This window comes from Camelus bactrianus, chromosome 15, assembly GCF_048773025.1.
Source record: "Camelus bactrianus isolate YW-2024 breed Bactrian camel chromosome 15, ASM4877302v1, whole genome shotgun sequence".
NCBI classification, from domain to species: Eukaryota; Metazoa; Chordata; class Mammalia; order Artiodactyla; family Camelidae; genus Camelus; species Camelus bactrianus.
The window spans coordinates 66,754,391-66,772,434 of NC_133553.1; the positions used below are offsets into that span (position 1 = coordinate 66,754,391).

At 33.7% G+C, this 18,044-nt stretch overlaps 1 protein-coding gene across 3 annotated transcripts in view; it reads left to right on the forward strand.

Moving 5' to 3' along the window:
* Positions 1 to 18,044, forward strand: part of ALMS1 (ALMS1 centrosome and basal body associated protein) — a 137,236-nt gene that overhangs the window by 90,867 nt on the left and 28,325 nt on the right. For 2 of the 3 annotated variants that reach the window (XM_074341320.1, XM_074341321.1), the window contains 3 exons: positions 2 to 172; positions 5,699 to 5,833; positions 8,618 to 8,758. In XM_074341320.1, coding sequence (XP_074197421.1) covers positions 2 to 172; positions 5,699 to 5,833; positions 8,618 to 8,758 — 447 coding nt within the window. The remainder of the gene's footprint in view (position 1; positions 173 to 5,698; positions 5,834 to 8,617; positions 8,759 to 18,044) is intronic. The other variant, XM_074341322.1, reaches the window with a different exon arrangement.

The following is an 18,044-nucleotide window of genomic DNA, read 5'->3' on the forward strand; positions in this document are numbered from 1 at the left end:
GGATCTAATGATGCCATTGCTCCAGACTTCCCGGCTCAGGTGCTAGGCACAAGGAATGATGACCTGGCAGACACTGTTAACATTAAACATAAAGAGGGGATCTACAGTAAGAGAGTGGTTTCTAAAGCACCCTCGTCAGTGGGGAAAAAACCCTTTCAGAAAGATCATGCAGGTAGATTGGCTTTGTGTATTTTGTGGCTTTTTTTTTTTTCCCATACATCCTATGTGAAAATATTGTCCAGTCTTTCTTTATTTTCCTACTTTGTTATGTACTTTTCTCCTAGCTATTTTATTGGGTGTACATAAGAAAGAAAATATAAAATCTTTTTTTAACATTTTTTATTGAGTTATAGTCATTTTACAATGTGTCAAATTCCAGTGTAGAGCACAATTTTTCAGTTATACATGAACATATACATATTCATTGTCATATTTTTTTTCGCTGTGAGCTACCATAAGATCTTGTATATATTTCCCTGTGCTATACAGTATGATCTTGTTTATCTGTTCTACATTTTGAAATCCCAGTCTGTCCCTTCCCACCCCCTGCCCCCTTGGCAACCACAAGTTTGTATTCTATGTCTGTGAATCTATTTCTGTTTTGTATTTTATGTTTTTTGTTTTTTTTTTTTTAGGTTCCACATGTGAGCGATCTCATATGGTATTTTTCTAGGAAAGAAAATATAAAATCTTTTAAAATGTTTAACAGATTTTTGAAAGCTGTAAACTATTTTCACTACGGGAAATGTTTCAACTTTTGAAATGAAATGATATCCAATTAAGTATGTTTTAAAGACTAAAATCCGTAGAAAATCTTGATTAAAATGCCTCATGAATTTATCTGTCAGATAGAGTAAACAAGTATCTTATAGGCTGGATTCTCCAGAAAAGCGTATGGCTCACATGGTGTTTTAAACTTTTGCTGCCAACATTTCAAAATAAGATTTTGGGTTTCTGTTGAAAAGTCAGAATATCTGCTTGTACTCACCTTGTGCAGTTATAAGCTGCTCCTGAGGCATGGCCATACTCTGTAGAGGACATGCATTCTCCTCTTTGCTTCAGTCCCCACAACTCAGACCCAGTCTTTTTCATTCATCCACCTTGTCTGTCTGGCCACTGTGGATATTTGAGTTTTCAACCTTATCCCCAGGTATAGGCCCCACTGTTCAATAAAAGCTTTTAATTTTTAGGGATCTGCATGATTTTTTCCTCTGCATCACTGACATTGTGCTTCTTTAGTTGATATACAGTAGTATTTATTAAGTGAAAATTCCAGGAGCCGCTGAAAATTCTGCATGTATAATTGCCTGTGTTGCTTTGTTGCATTTACGGTTTTTTTTGTTCCTGTGCATAGCTGTTAGCCAAACAGGAGCTACTAATCCCTGGACAGTATTCAGACACAGGGTGGCTCTACGTTCCAGTTTTGGTATAGTGCTAATGACTTCACGTGATGGTGTTAATGCTGTCATAAGGAAACCAAAAGAAAGGCTGCTTATTAAAATGCACACATTTATTTGTATAGATAACTTTTTGTTGCACCGAAAAGCACATTGAAGTCTGCTTGTAAGTGCCTTTTGAAATGAGAGAAAAGAAGCACATCTGCCAGTTAACATCAAGGCTACCAAGGAAATCAAAAGGCAGAAGTCATACATGAAAACTCTCATATACTAGCTGTGTGCTAATGGCAGTTGGGTCCCACTGTCAGACACTTGAGACGGGGTGGATATGGAAAAACTGACAGGGAACAAAATGATAGACTAAGGGAACTCTGTCAGAAGTCTGTGCAGTGAACTTACCAGCTATAACTCACCTCTAGGCCACATTTAGTAAGGATGCTATATTTGAAATAAAATCGGGCTTTGTTACCTGAGGGACCCCTGTAACCTCCCACTTGTTATAGAGACCTACTATTTCTATCATTGTTGGTCTACTGCCAAACTTAGCATCACTGACCCGCTACCTCACACTATATACCAACATCAATTCCATATACTTTGTAGATTTAAATGTGAAAGGGATAGATAGATAGATAGATAGATAGATAGATAGATTAGATAGGTAGGTAGGTAGGTCGATCTATCTTCTGTAAGGAAATACAGAGGAGTATGTCCTTATAATCTTGAAATGAGAAAAGACTTATTAAATTGGATTTCTTCCCCCACGGTCCCAAAATAATAGCCATAAAGGAAAATATTGACAAATATGTCACATTAAATTAGTGTATTCCACCAAATAAGAGAGTGAAAGGCAAGGCACAGAGTGGAGAAGATATTTACAATACATAGTTCACAAAGGACTTACATCCAGAATATAAAAAGAACTCATATAAATCAATGAGAAAAAGGTAGTCAATCCAACTTGAAAAAAGGGCAAAAGACTTAAAATAGGTACTTTATAAAAGAGAATATCCAATAGCTGATGAACATATGCAGCATATTCAACTTAAGTCATCAGTAGGGAAATGTAATGACAGTATCTCTGCATACCTATTAGAATAGCTGAAATGAAAAAGATAATACCATGTTGGTAAGAATATAGAACAATAGTACTTATTCACTGCTGGTAAGAATATAAATTGGTAGAGTGATTTTGGAAAGCAATTTGCTATTATCTACTAAGTTACACTAAAGCATAACCTAGCTGTTCTGTTCCTAACTTTATACTCCACAGAGAAGGATGTGCACAAGCACCAGTAGACACACATGAATACTCTTTACAGCAGTTTTTGTTACAGCTCCAAACTGGAAATTACCCAGATGTCCATTATTTTTTCCAGTAGTGTGGATAAATTGTGGCATATTAACATTATTGACTACTAACCGGCAAATAAGAATGAGTAAAGGACAAATATATGTTATAGCACTTAATGAATCTTACAAATATAATGTAAGAGAAGAAAGCGAGACATAAAAGAAAATGTGCTGTTTCATTCCATTTATACAAAATTCAGAAGTAAAAGTAATTTGTTGCATTTAAAATGGGGTGTTATGCTCAGCCTGGGAGAGATTGGAAGAATGAGAGGAGCATGTAGGCTTCTAGCCAGATTTTTTTTTTTTAACCCGGGTACATGTTCACTTTTTGACAATTCACTGAGCTCTGTGTTCATTTCTTGGTACATGCCTTCTGATACACAATGCAAAAGATTTTTTTTTTAAAGATACCTCTTTGGGGGTAAGGAAACAACAACTCAGTGATAGAGCACAAACTTAGCAAGCACGGGGTCCTGCGTTCAATCCCCAGTACCTCCATCAAAAAAAAAAGGTACCTCTTTTAAAAACAACAAAAAATAAGGTACTTAAAAATGAATCTAACAAAGGACATGCAAGAATAATGTAGAGAACATGGTAAAACTTCACTAAACTATATTAAGGAACACCTAAATAATGGGAGAGTTATACAAAAATAATATATTACAGATGTCGGTTCTCACCAAATTAACTTCTAAATTCAGTGCATCACTACTCAAAATTCCAGTAGGATTTTTCATGGAACTTGGTAAGCTGATTCTAAATTTTTTATGGAAAATCAAGAAGTATATTTAAAGAGTAAGGTAAGGGAACTTGCCATACCAGACATGAAGATTTACTATATATATATCTTATTTAAGACCTTATTTGCAAAGGAATAAACAGAGAAAGTGGAACAAGTTTATGACCCAGAAACACCTATGAATGCAGAAACATAATATATGACAGAGATGACATCATAATCATGGGAACAGGAGGAACTGCTCAGTTGTGTTTGGGCCACTGATTTTATGTGTAAGAAAACATAAAACCAGATAGATCCTACTGCGCACTAAATAAAAATGTAGTCCAGTGATATTAAATGTAAAAAGGAAAACTTTAAGCTTTTAGAATTTAGGTGTTCATCTTTTGACCATGAAATAATGATTTCTTAAATAAGACATATGAAACACAGACCATGAAGGAAAAAGAAAATAAATGTAATAGTGTTAAAATGAAAAACTTTTTGCACCAAAAGACATCAAACAATTCAAAGACACAGACTGAGAGAAGCTAATTGGTAACTCATACAACCTACAAAGATGTTTTACAATAATGTTGATGTTAATGCTTCTTAATATCAAACAATTAGAAATGTACTACTCAAACATAAAAAAAGAATCAAATAATACCATTTGCAGCAACATGGATGGACCTGGAGATTGTCATACTAAGTGAAGTAAGCCAGAAAGAGAAAGAAAAATATTCTATATTACTTATATATATGTGGAATCTAAAAAAGGAGACAAATGAATTTATTTACAAAACAGAAACAGACTCAGACATAGAAAACAAACTTCTGGTTACCAGCAGGTTAAAGGGGTGGAAAGGGATAAAATGGGAGTTTGAGATTTGCAGATACTGCTATATATAAAAGATATAAACAACAAGGTCCTACTGTATAGCGCAGGGAACTGTATTCAATATCTTGAAATTCCAAAAAGAATAGGAAAAGGTCTATCTAATCTATCTCACTATGCTGCACACCGGAAATTAACACAACTTTGTGAATTGACTGTACTTCAGTTTGTAAAAAAATTAGAAATAGCCTAAAACTGATCAGTAGGTGAACTGATACATTAATTCAATAGATACTACATAACATTGAAAATCAGAGTCACTATGAGTAAATTCCCAAGTCATAATACTGAGTGTAAAAGGCACGTTACTTAAGGTAGTGTTACACCCTTTATGTAAGGTTTAAAGACATGCAAAACAATCTGGTGCATTGTTGATTAAAACATGCAATATAGTTAAAAATTTTTTTTTTCAAAAATGTCCTGGAGGTTGACAGACTCTAAATTCAGTTTTAGTTTGTTACTGAAAAGAGAGAATGGTATTATTGAGGCTTTACACAGGGAATCATTATCGTTATATCTATAATGTTTTATTTATTAAGCTCTATGATAGATACATTGTTGTTCATTATGTTGTTTTTAGTCACCTCTATTGCCTTTCTGATTGCTTTGTTGAAAAATATTCATTCTTAAAGATAGGAAATGAATCTCTTGTCAATCTAATGTATAAACATTATTAACTTTAATAACTGTATTCTAGTTGTTGTATTGGTGACTTTTAATTTATTTACCAACATATTATTTTGCACTTGAGTTTTTTCATGTGATAAAAAAGAAAAAGCTGATTTTAAAAGACCAATAAGGTAGATAAATCTCTTACAAGTATGACCAAAAAAAAAAAAAAAAACCTAAGTATAGATAAGTTTAAAAGGATACAATCTCAGATTTTAAAAAATTACATGAGTACTATATATAAAATCTAGATGATACAGATACTTTTCTAAGATTACATGTAATAACGAAATTTGCTCCGTAAGTGACAAAAACTGTGAATAGGCGAAAGGACTTTATAGAGTTGATCAAATCTACTTTTCTGCTTTGAAAAAGATAACCTGATCTGGAGTTTATTTATTTATTTACTTTTTTATTTGCTTACTGTTGCATCAAATCAGCAAAGTCATTGTACGCAAAGAAATATGGAAAACTTTCCAGCCTCTCCCCAAAACTGTCACATGTTATAAAGCCCCCCAAACTGTCACAGTTTTTATGTGGTAAGGCCTGAGATGCTTTTTTTCCTAATGTTTTTTGTTTGGGAGTAGGGTGGAGCAGATTACTTGTCTGTGGTGTTTACTACCTTTTCCTTCTCCATGGGATCAAATGATGTTATTATTCCAGATGCTCAAGTTCAAGTTCTCATCACATCAGATGAGAACCTCTCAGAGAAAAACCAGGAAAAGGAGATCTACAGTAAAAGGGTAGTGACCGAGGCTGTCCCACCTGAAGAAGAATCCTTGCAGAAAAACACTACAGGTAGTGGAACTGAATTATCTGCATATTACTTTCTTCTAAAAGGAGTATAAATAGAAAAGTATTCTTAGGGGTGGGGAATAGTTCAGTGGTAGAGCACATGCCTAGCATGCGAGAGGTCCTAGGTTCAATCTCCAATACCTCCATTAAAATTGTTTCTAATTTTTTTAAAAAATAGTAAAGTGTCCTCTGTTCTTGCTTTCTTCAGTCCTCCTCTGTCTTGCTCATATGTGAAATAGAATATTAGCTGTAATTTTTGGTATACATTGGTGGGTAAAATGAACATTTCTGAAAGCTCTTTGTGATATTTCTGGAGTGCTTTATGAATATTGTACACAGGTTAATCTCATTGCCAGAAATTCATCACATAATGGACTTTTAAAAACTTTATTGATAAAAAAAATTGATGCCATGAAATGCTGACTCTCTAATAACATTGTTGTATGTAGACCTTTGTTCTTCAAAAACTTCCTAACTACCTGTCCAGTTATTTTACTTCAATAGGACTTTGGTGATTAAAAATACCTATAAAGGTATTGCTGGATCATATGGTCTTTTTTTTTAAGTCTTTTGAGGAATCTCCCTACTGTTTTCCATAACGGCTATACCAAACCACATTCCTGCCAACAGTGTGGGAGGGTTCCCTTTTCTCCACGCCCACTCCAGCATTTATCATCTGTGCACTTTTGAATAATGGCCATTCTGACTGTTGTGAGATGATACCTCATTGTAGTTTTGATTTGCATTTCTGTGATAATTAGCAATATTTAGCATTTTTTTTTAGTGCCTGTAAGCCATTTGTATGTCTTCATTGGAGAATTTGTTGTTTAGGTCTTCTGCCCATTTTTGGATTAGGCTGCTTTTTTCTTAATAAGTCGTATGAGCTGTTTGTATATTCTGGAAATTAAGCCCTTGTCAGTCTCATCTTTTGCAAATATTTCCTCCCATAGACTTAACGTATGATCCAGCAATCCCACTCCTGGGTATATCCAGAGAGAATCTTAGTTCAAAAAGATACATGTACCCCAATGTTAATAGCAGAACTGTTTACAATAGCCAAGACACAGAAACAACCTAAATGTCCATCAACAGATAACTGGATAAAGAAGTTGTGGTATATTTACACAATGGAATACCACTCGGCCATAAAAAAGAATAAAATAATGTCATTTGCAGCAATATTCATGGACCTGGAGATTGTTATTCTAAGTAAAGTAAGCCAAAAGGAGAAAGAAGAATCCTATATGATATCACTTATATGTGGAATCTTATAAAAAAAAGACAAACTTACTTACAAAATGGAAAGACAGACATAGAAAACAAACTTATGGTTATTGGGTGGGGAAAAGGGTAGAAAGGGATAAATTGGGAGTTCGAGATTTGTAGATACTAACTAATATATCTAAAATAGATAAACAACAAGTTCATATTGTATAGCACAGGGAACTGTATTCAGTATCATGTAGTAACTTATGATGAAAAAATATATGTATGTTCGTGTATGCCTAAAGCATATGCTGTACACCAGAAACTGACACAACATTGTAAACTGACTGTACTTCAATGAAAATATATATATATATATATATATATATACACACACACAGATTAAAAATACCTATAAAGGTGTGTTTAAGTTAGGATCAATTTGTCTCTGAGAGATGAAAACAAAAGCAAAATAACATTGGCTTAAAGAAGACAGAAAAGAGTTATCAAAGCTCTTTCCTTGTTGCTCCAATGTTTTGCCTCCATTCTCATGCTGTAGCCATCAGACCCATATTCCAGCCAGTAGAAGGGAAGAAATGGAAAGAAAAAAAGCATATTCCTTCCTTTAAATACTTTTAATATTTAAATGTATCATTCCCCTTCCATCCTATTGGCCAGGCTTAGTTAACATGGTCACATAAACCTGTGTTGCCAGGGAGGCTGGGAAATGTAATCTGTACTCTGGTAACCATATGCCCAAGTAAGCCAGGTTCTGTTTTAGAGGAAAAGGAAAATGGGTTTTGGAGGACAGCTCATTGTCTCTGCCACAGTTGTGGAGCATAATTAGCCACTTCTCTTTTTCTGTGTATTGCTTTTTTTTTTTTTTTTTCAAAAGCTAATCATATTCTGGGCAACACTTGAAAATTTCACCTCCTTTTTTGCTGTTGCTAAATGAATACTTCAGAAAAAGTTTTGATCATGTTGATCGCATCAAAAAGTTTTCATTGCCCTTATTAAGAATAAGACCTAAACTATTTTAGCCTAGTCTTTCAGAACAGTAGAATTGGCTCCCCAAATTTTCAAATACTAGTTTTCATGTTTTCCTTATGTGTTCTATGATCAAATAAACCACATACTTGCTCTGTTTCCTAAATGTTTATTTGCTTTCCTGACTCAGTTTTTTCTTACGCAGTCACCTTTGCCTCAGATGCCTTTCTGTTTCCATTTCCACGTGTATCCCTCTTAACTGTCTTCTCATCCCCAGATCAATTGTTGCTTTACTCCAGAGTTCTTCCACGATTCTCCCAGCTAGAAGGGCTTTCTCCTCCTTTGAGTATTTGTACTTCTTTATGTGTCTTTCTCTTACAATGTATTTCTTTTACTTTATGTGAAATCTGTTTTTGTACATTTTTTTTAATTCCAGTGTAGATCAACAATTTCTAAATACATTTCTGATTGGTCTTTTTAATTTTTTCTTTAACACCAGAAACAATGCCTTTCTCTGGTAGATACTTGAGAAGTATTTTAAAATAATTTCTGTCAACTTCCTGTCTGAATATTGTATTAATTTCTTTCTCTTAGTTTCCAGTGATGCTACTGTCTCAGAGCTCTCAGCTCAATTACAAGACGTGAAGACTGGTAACATACCAGACACCAAAGCCATTGAACAGAAAGAGGAGATCCAAAGTAAGAGGACAGTTCCTAAGGAAGCCTGGCCAAAAGGTAAGGAACCCTTACAGATAGATAATGCAGGTAATGGGGTTGAGGGGGGGGGCTCATGTGGAGCGGGGAGCTCAAACATCTATGTCTATGTGTTTCCACTTAATTCTGATAAGAATATAACTTCATAATTTAAACAGGGCTCCATTTTTAAAATTGTTTTTGCGTTTTTATGCAGATCAGTGCTACTCTGTTTATGTGGATGTACATATTGACTTATGCAATAATTATTCTTCTTGGAAAAGATATTGGCAACTTAGAAATAAAATTACAGATAAATACCTGAGACTGATGGTATTAGAAGGGAAGTATCAGTATCAATTCTGAAACGGGAAAGTTTAAAACATTCCAGAAGTCTATGACAAAAACAAAGAGCCTCAAACATTAAACTTTTTAAAAATTACGGTTAAAAAGACCCGAGATCAAATCTATTTATGTTTATCTATGGCCCCCTTTTTCTAATAACATAAAAGCGTGTAGGACACAAGCCATTGCTACCTAACTGTCAAACCTTAACCTCTTAGAGAAATATAGATGAGTAGCCAGATAAGAAAAGAAAGTCATTAAAGACCTTATCTATCCATATTGTGTTTTTAAAATAGTTCAGTTGCAGTTGCTCACATCAAGATTATATTAGATGAATGATTTTCCACAAGGGCTCCAAGAATGCGTGCTGGGGAAAGAACAATCTCTTAAACAAATGTTGGAAAATCGGATATCCACATGCAAAAGAATGAACTTGGACCATTCCTTCTTACCATGTACAGAATTTACTGAAATGGATCAGAGATTTAAACGTAAGAGCTGAAATTATAAAACACTTAGAAGAAAACATAGGTGAAAAGCCTTGTGACGTTGGATTTGGCAGTGAGTTCTTAGATATGACACCAAAAATACTTGCAACAAAAGCAAAAATTAATAAATTATACTATATTAAAATTTAAAACTGTGCATCAAAGGACACATTAAACAGAGTGAAAAGGCAACCTGTAGAATAAGAGAAAATATTTGCAAATCATGATAAGTGGTTAATACCCAGATTATATATGGAACGTCTATAACTCAACAACAACAACAAAATCCAATTTAAAAATAGGTAAGCTTGTAGTAGCTTATGGTGAAAAAATATGAAAATGAATATATGTATATTCATGTATGACTGAAAAATTGTGCTTTAGACCAGAAATTGACACAATATTGTAAACTGACTATATAACTCAATAAATAGGTAAAGAACTCAAATAAACAGTTCTCCAAAGAATATGCATATATATGGATGGTTAACAAGCATGTGAAAACATGCTTAATATCACTAATCATCAGAGAAATACAAATCAAAACCACAGTGAGATAGGTAGTATCAAAAGAACAGAGAATAACAATTGTTGGCAAGGATGCAGAGAAATTAGCACTCTTGTGCAATGTTGGTGGATATATAAAATGGTACAGCCATTATGGAAAACAGTATGGAGGTTCCTCAAAAAATCAAAAATAGAATGACCACATGACCGAGCAAGCCCACTTTTGGGTATATATCCAAAAGAATTCAAAACAGTATCTCAGAGATATCGGCAGACCCATGTTCACTGCAGCATTACTCACAGTAATCAAGATACGGAAACAACCCACATGTCCATCAACAGGTGAATGGATAAAGAAAATGTATGCACATACAATAGAATATTAGGCAACCTTAAAAAAGAAGAAAATTCTGTCACATGCCACAGTATAGGCAAACCTCAAGAACATTGTGCTAAGTGAAATAAGCCAGTCACAAAAAGGCAAATACTGTATATTCCACCTATATGAAGTATCTAAAGTAGTGAAAATCATAGAAACAAAGCAGAAAAGTCATTGCCAAGGGCTGAGGAGAGAAGGGAAGGAGAATTAGTGTTTTGTGGATACAGAGTTTCAGTGTTACAAGATGAAGATATTCTAGAGATCTATTATACAACAGTGTGAACAGACTTAACTACTGAACGGTACACTTAAAAATGGTTATGAAGTTAGATTTAATCTTATGTGTGTTTTATCACAATTAAAGATGAATGTATAAGATGAAAAAACAGAACATTGCCGCTCTGCAATGGGTTGTGTAGGAGACATAGCTTGTAAAGGAAAGATGGAAATATAATTTGCAAAAGCATATTCTAGAAGACAGAAGAAAATGTTTCTTAAATGTTTTGCCCTCTGAATAATTATAGAAGACACGTAGTGTATTAAAAGTTAAGCTAATAATGACATGTAAAGAGATATTTAAGGGATCAGAGAACAAATTGAAGGGGGAAATTGTACCCATTAAGAGAAAAAGGAGATGAAAGCAATCAGAAAAAATAGTTTGAGGATGGACAGTGAAAATCCAACACGATGTCTCCTGATATCTCTAAAGAAGGTAACGTCAACAAAAAAATAAGACGTATAAAGAAAACTGAGCCTGCAATTTAAAAGGACATACCAAGTCCTGGGAAACTTTACATGTAATAATCAACAACCCCCCCCCAAAAAAATAATAATCAACACCCAGACGTTTGTTGGTGACAGTACTGAACTTCAAAGAAAAAGAGATTGTACAGGCATCCACACAGAAAAGAAAAGGGAAAAAGCAGAAAGATCAGAAGGGGAACACGCAGAGAAAAGGGAGGCTTAAGGAAATACAAGTGAGCTAATTCCATCCTTAAAGTTGATAAATCAAGAAATACATTTGTAAGTATACTGTTTAAAATAAAAAGTTACCTCTTAAGAGCTAAAATCAAACTGTGAAATATCCAAAATATTTAGAGAAAAGATAGGAATCGCAGGAGGGTGGTGGGAGAAGTGAATTTGTAACAAAAGAAAAATACCATAAATGAGAGCATATATAGACTATATTCTTTATATAGAACATATATAGAATACATAGAGCATATAAGACTATACAAAAAACCATGTATGGCGGGGAGGGTATAGCTCAAGTGGTAGAGCACGTGCTTAGCGTGCACAAGGTCCTGGGTTCAATCCCCAGCACCTCCTCTCAAAGTAAATAAGTAAGTACTTCTCCCCTCAACAAAAAAATTTAAAATAAATAAATAAAAATTTAAAAATAAAATAAAATAAAAATAAGCATATATGGAATAAATTCACCTACTAAAAAAACTTCTCAGGTTAGGTTAAAAAACAAACTTGAGTTCCACACAGTATAGCCAACACCCTGAAACTAAAATGACAGGAAAGTTGAAAGGAAAACCAGGGACATATCAAAAAGAGATTTGGAGGCATGATATTAATATAAATAAGAATAAATTCAACACAAAAAGTATTGCAGGAATTAAGGAGGAATATTTTTATGCAGATTTGCAAACCATAGTGAGGCTATAACATAAATCTTTAAACATGAAAAGACATTAAAAATAAAACAAACTGGGAGCACTATCAATAAGGAAGTTTATTGTTGTCTTAGAAAAGAATGAAGATACAGAATTATATGAAAACAGTGCTTGATACATTGTTAAGCAGTAGGTACGTAAGCAGGGAGAGGGAAAATTTGCTTGTTGGGGGGAAAGTACAAAACATGCCATAAACGAATAAAAAACCCTAGAGGATCTTCAAGGAGAAATGCATTATACAGAACAATAGAGAGCTTGAACACATACTTAGCCCATGACAAACCGCAAAAATGAAATTTAAAAAAAAGAAAAGTTAGAAAACTATCTGGGAATAATGCAAATAACAAGGTTGATGCATTACTGTTGCTTTGTAGTAAGTTTTGAAATTGGGAAGTGTGAGTCCTCCAACTTTATCTTATTTTTCAGGATTGTATTAGCTCTTCTGGGTCTCTTACAATTCCATATTAATTTGGAATCAGCTTGGCAATTTCTACTAAGAAATAAGCTAGAATTCTGACAGGGATTGTGTTCAATCAGTTTGGTGATGATTGCCTTAACAATGTTAAATCTTCTAATCCATGAGCATGAGATTTTTTTCATTTATTTAGATCTTTAATTTCTTTCCATAATGTTTTGTAGTTTTCAAAGAGTAAGTTTTGTACTTTTTTGGTTAAATTTACATTAATTTTAAAAATGTTTTGATGCTATCATGAACAGAATGGTTCTCTTAATTTCATTTTAGTTTGTTAATTGCAAGTATATAATAATACAATTTTTATATTTAACTTTTATCCTGTAACCATGCTGAATTTGCTTATTAGTTCTAATAGATTTTTAATGTATTCCTTAGAATTTTGTAGATACAAGATCTTGTCATCTGTGAACATAGTTTTTCCTCTTCCTTTGAAATCTCCATGCCCTTTTGTTTTTTTTTTCTTTCCCATAATTGCCCTGACTAGCACCTCCAGTGCAGTGTTGAATACAGTGGAAAGAGCAAACATCCTTGTTACAGTCTAGGGGGCAGGCATTCTCTCTTTCATAACTGAGAATGATTTTAGCTGTGAATTTTTCATAGATGCCCTTTACTAAATTGAAGTTCCCCTCTAGTCCTATTTTGCTGAGTGTTTTTAATCAAGAAAGGGGTTGGAGTTTGTCAAATGCTTATTCTGGGTCTTTTGAGATGATCAAGTGAGTTTTATTTTTTATCCTATCAGTTGATCTTTGGATGTTGAATCAACCTTGCATTTGTGGGTAAATCCCACTTGGTCATGGTGTATAATTCTTTTTATGTGTTGCTGGATTTAATTTGCTAGTATTTTGTTGAGAAATTTTATGTCCCTATCTATAAGAAATATTGTCCCGTAGTTTTCTTGTGATGTCCTTCTTGTCCTGTTATCAGGATAACACTGGCCTTGTAAAGTGAATTAGAAAGTGTCCCTTTCTCTTTGCTTTTTAGAAGAACTTATGGAAAATTAGTATTAACTCTATAAATGTTTGGTAGAATTCATGGGTGAAGCCATCTGGGCCTGGACTTTTCTTTATAGGTAATTTTTTTAATTACTAATCCATACTCTTCACTTGTTTTAGGTCTTTTCAGATTGCCTGTTACTTCTTCAGATAGTTTCAGCAGTTTGTGGCTTTCTAGGAATGGAATCTGCCCATTTTATCTACATTATCTAGTTTTTTGGCATATATAGTTCATAGTAGTCCTTTATAATCCTTTTCATTTCTGTAAATAAAATTTATTTATTGATGTGACTTATTTTTTTCTTGGGCAGTCTAGCTAAAAGTTTACCAATTTTGTTGCTCTTTTTAAAGAACTAGCTTTTGGTTTCAATTATTTTTCTCGTTTTAAAATTTTTCTAAATTTTATTAACTTCCACTCTGATCTTTATGATTTCCTTTTTTCTGCTTGCTTTAGTTTTAGTTTGTCCTTTTTCCAGTGTCTTAAGGTAGAAGCTTAGATTTCTTTACTTGGAATCTTTCTTCTTTCTTGATATAAGTGTTTACAAGTATGGATTTCCCTCTAAACTTTAGCTGCATCCCTGTAAGTTTGTCATTCATTACATAGTATTTTATGTGTTCTCTTTTGATTTCTTCTTTAACCTATAAATTATTTAGGAACATTTTGTATAGTTTTCACATATTTGAGTTTCCCAAATTTTATTCTGCTGTTGATTGCTAATTTTATTCTGTTGTGATTAGAGAACATACTTCGTCTTATTTCTGTCATTTTAAATTTATTGAGGTTTGTTTTATGGCCCAACGTTTGATCTGTCTTGGCAAATATATTCTATATGTACTTTAGAAGAATATATATTTTTGTTGTTGGGTGGAATGTTTTATAGATGTCTGTTAGGTCTAGCTGCTTTATAGTGTTCAAGTTTTCTGTTTCCTTATTAATCTGTGTCTAGTTCTATTCATTATTAAAAATGCAGTTTTGAAGTCTCCAACTTTTGTTGTTGAATTGTCTCTCTCTCTCATTCCATAGGTTGCCCTTTCACTTTCTTGATTGTTTCTTTTGCTGTATAGAAACTTTTTAGTTTAATGTAATACCACTTGTTTATTTTTGTTGTTGTTGCCTGTATTTTTCATGTCATGTCCATGAAACCATTCCTAAGACTAATGTCTTGAAGCTTTTCCCCTGTTTCCTCCTAGAAGTTTTACAGATCTTCCATATAAGTCTCTGATCCATTCTGAGTTGACTTGTGTGTATGGTGTAAGATATGGGTCCACTTCATTCTTTTGCATGTGGATATCCAGTTTTTCAACACCACTTGAAACCATTTGTTATTTTCCCACTGTGTATTCTAGGCATGCTTGTTGAAGATTAGTTGATTTATTTCTGGGCTCTGTAATTCTGTTCTGTTAGTATCAAATAACTTACCTTTTCCTGCCTTATTTTCCTCTACTCCCTCTGCTTTATAAGTTACATAAGCTACACAAACTAAATGTTTATACTCACTTATTTGCTCAGTGCTTTCCCACTTTTATGCTTTGGTCATGCAATGAGCAAATGATGGAGTGGGAGGAAAGACCAGCATGATTGGAGTATAATTATCAAGGAGGAGAGTGATGCGTGGTGAAGTAGGAGAGTGATATAGTACTTGTATACCTTGTTAAGGAGCCTGGATTTTGTTATAAGTATAAGAGAAAGCCACTGAAAGTTGTTAAATAGAAAAATGAGAGGGCCAATTTACATTTTTAAAAGATTACTTTGACCACTACTTGAAAAATAGATTGGAAGGGGACAAGAATGGACATGCAGAATTGTGGGAGGAAATAGAAGTGGACAGATACATGGTTGTTGGGTGAGGGATTAATGGAAAGAACAGAAAGTTGTGGGAGATGAAAGTATCAAGAAAAACTCCCAGGTTTCTGTTTGGGTTTGAGTGTGTGCCATTTTCAGAGATGCAGATGATTGAGAGAGGTACAATTTGAGAGGAGGGTAGAATAGAGTTCATTTAGGGACATTTAAAATTTGAGATGGCTATGGGATCCAAGTGTGTATCAATTATGTAGTTGAATATGAATCTGGAGCTCAAGAGAGAAGTCATAACTTGAAATACAAAGTTGAGAGCATAAAGTTTCATGTGAGTTAACAGTATAAAGATGGTACTAAATCCACAGGGAGGGATGAGGTCACCTAGAAAGAGAATATAGAATGAGAACATTCTCAGGAACTGGCCACACATTGGGTCATTGATCATCTTAGCAATAGTAGTTTTAGTCTAGTTATATGGCTATCCTCTGGTTGAAAAAGTGATTTGGAGTAGGTAAGACATAAAGAAAAGAAAAAATACATTTTTCTCTTTAGAAACTTGGCTGTAAAGAGGAGCAAAGAAAGAAGATATGTGGATTTTCTAAGGATATGATATAGTAAGTGATACTTTCAAGATGTTGGAAATGATACAGTAAAGAGAGAGAGCCTGAAGGAATAAGAGAGATATGCTAGGGAATGGAATCAAGATCTTGAAAGGAAGATGAGTTGGGCTCCAGAGCGCTAGTGGGGGGACTTGCCTTTAAAAGGAAGTGGGTTAGTTCTACTACTGCATCTGAAAAGGTTGTAGGTGCTGGTGGACTGGCAGAGTGTGGCATTAGGGTTCCCTACATCTCTCTGCCCAGAATGTTTTTCACTTGCTGTCTTTTTGGTTTAGCTCTCATTTTTATTTCATACTTCAGCCTCGTCAGAGAAGCCTTCTCTAACTACCATTTCCCATTTAAGTTACTCTTACATCACTTTGTTTTCATCCTACATAGCCCTTAGTACAGTTTCTAATTATATAGCTACCATCTCAAGTACCTACAGAAACTAAGCAAAATCTCCCAATTTTTACAGTTTGCTAGATAATTCTTAAATTGTAGAGTCTTTTTTAAATTGAGTTATAATTGTCATGTAACATTATTTTAGTTTTAGGCATAAATGATTTGATACACGTATACACTGAAATGGTTAACACATAAGTTTAGTTAACATCTCTCACCACACATCGTTACAATTTTTCTCTTGTGATAGGAATTTTTAAGATCTACTCTTAGCAACTTTCAGATATGCAATACAATATTTTTAAATATAGTCACCATGCTGTATGTTACATTCCCAAGATTTATTCATCTTAAAACTGGAAGTTTGTAACTTTTGACCACCTTCATCCATTTTACACACCGAAACCCCATCCCTGCCTCTGACCACCACAACCTGTTTTCTGTATCTATGAGTTCAGTTTTGGCTTTTTACTTTTAGATTCCACATATAAGTGATTTCTTACAGTATTTGTCTTTCTCTGTCTTATTTCACATAACATAATGTCTTCAGGGTACATCTATGTTGTCACAAATGGCAGAATTTCCTTCTTTTTTATGGCTGAATAATATCCCATTGTGTGTGTGTATAATATATACACATATACATATACACATATACACACATATATATACACACACCATATTTTCTTCATTCATCCATCAATGAACACTTAGGTTGTTCCCATGTCTTGGCAATTTTAAATAAAGCTGAAATGAACACGGTTGTCCAAATACCTCTTCAGGATCCTGCTTTCAGTTCTTTTGTGTACAGACCCAGAAGTGGAATTATGTTGACTATGTTCCCTCTATACCTACTTTGTTGAGAGTTTTTATCATGAATGGATGTTGAATTTTGTCAAATGCTTTTTCTGTATCTGTTGAGATGATCATATGATTTTTGTCCTTTATTTTTTTTAATGTCATGTATCATATTAGTTTGCAGGTGTTGAACCATTCTTGCATACTTGGAATAAATTCCACTTGATCACAGTGTATTATCTTTTTAATATATTGTTGAATTTGGTTTGTTAATATTTTGTTGAGGATTTTTTGCATCTATGTTCATCAGGGATATTGGCTTGTAATTTTCTTTTCTTACAGCCCCCTTGTCTGGGTCTCAGGGTTATGCTGGCCTTGTAAAATAAGTTTGGAAGTGTTCTCTCCTGTTTTTTTTTTTTTTTTTTTTTTTTTTTTTTTGGTGGGAGAATTTGAGGTTTCATATTAATTACTCTTAAATGTTTGGTAGAATTCAACAGTGAAACCACCTGGTCCTGGACTTTTGTTTGTTGGGAGGTTTGACAGTCTTTTCATACGTTAGATATAACAGCAGATTCCATGTATCCCACATGGAAATTGTCTTAGGGATTCCCAGAGTATTTAGTGAAAACTCTGATTACCAATAATCTATAAAGGAAATGGAAAGGATCCCATAGTTACAAATAATACCTTGTTGCATGTGTATGTCTTTATTTTTACTGACTTAGAACTTCAGAAATGTTTATTGAAACCATATTAGTGTCTACAATTAGGGTTTATGATTGCAAGATGTTCTGCATCTAAAAAATGCCTATTTTGTTATAGGATAATGAATGTCAAAATGTGAAAGTGAAAGATGGTAAATT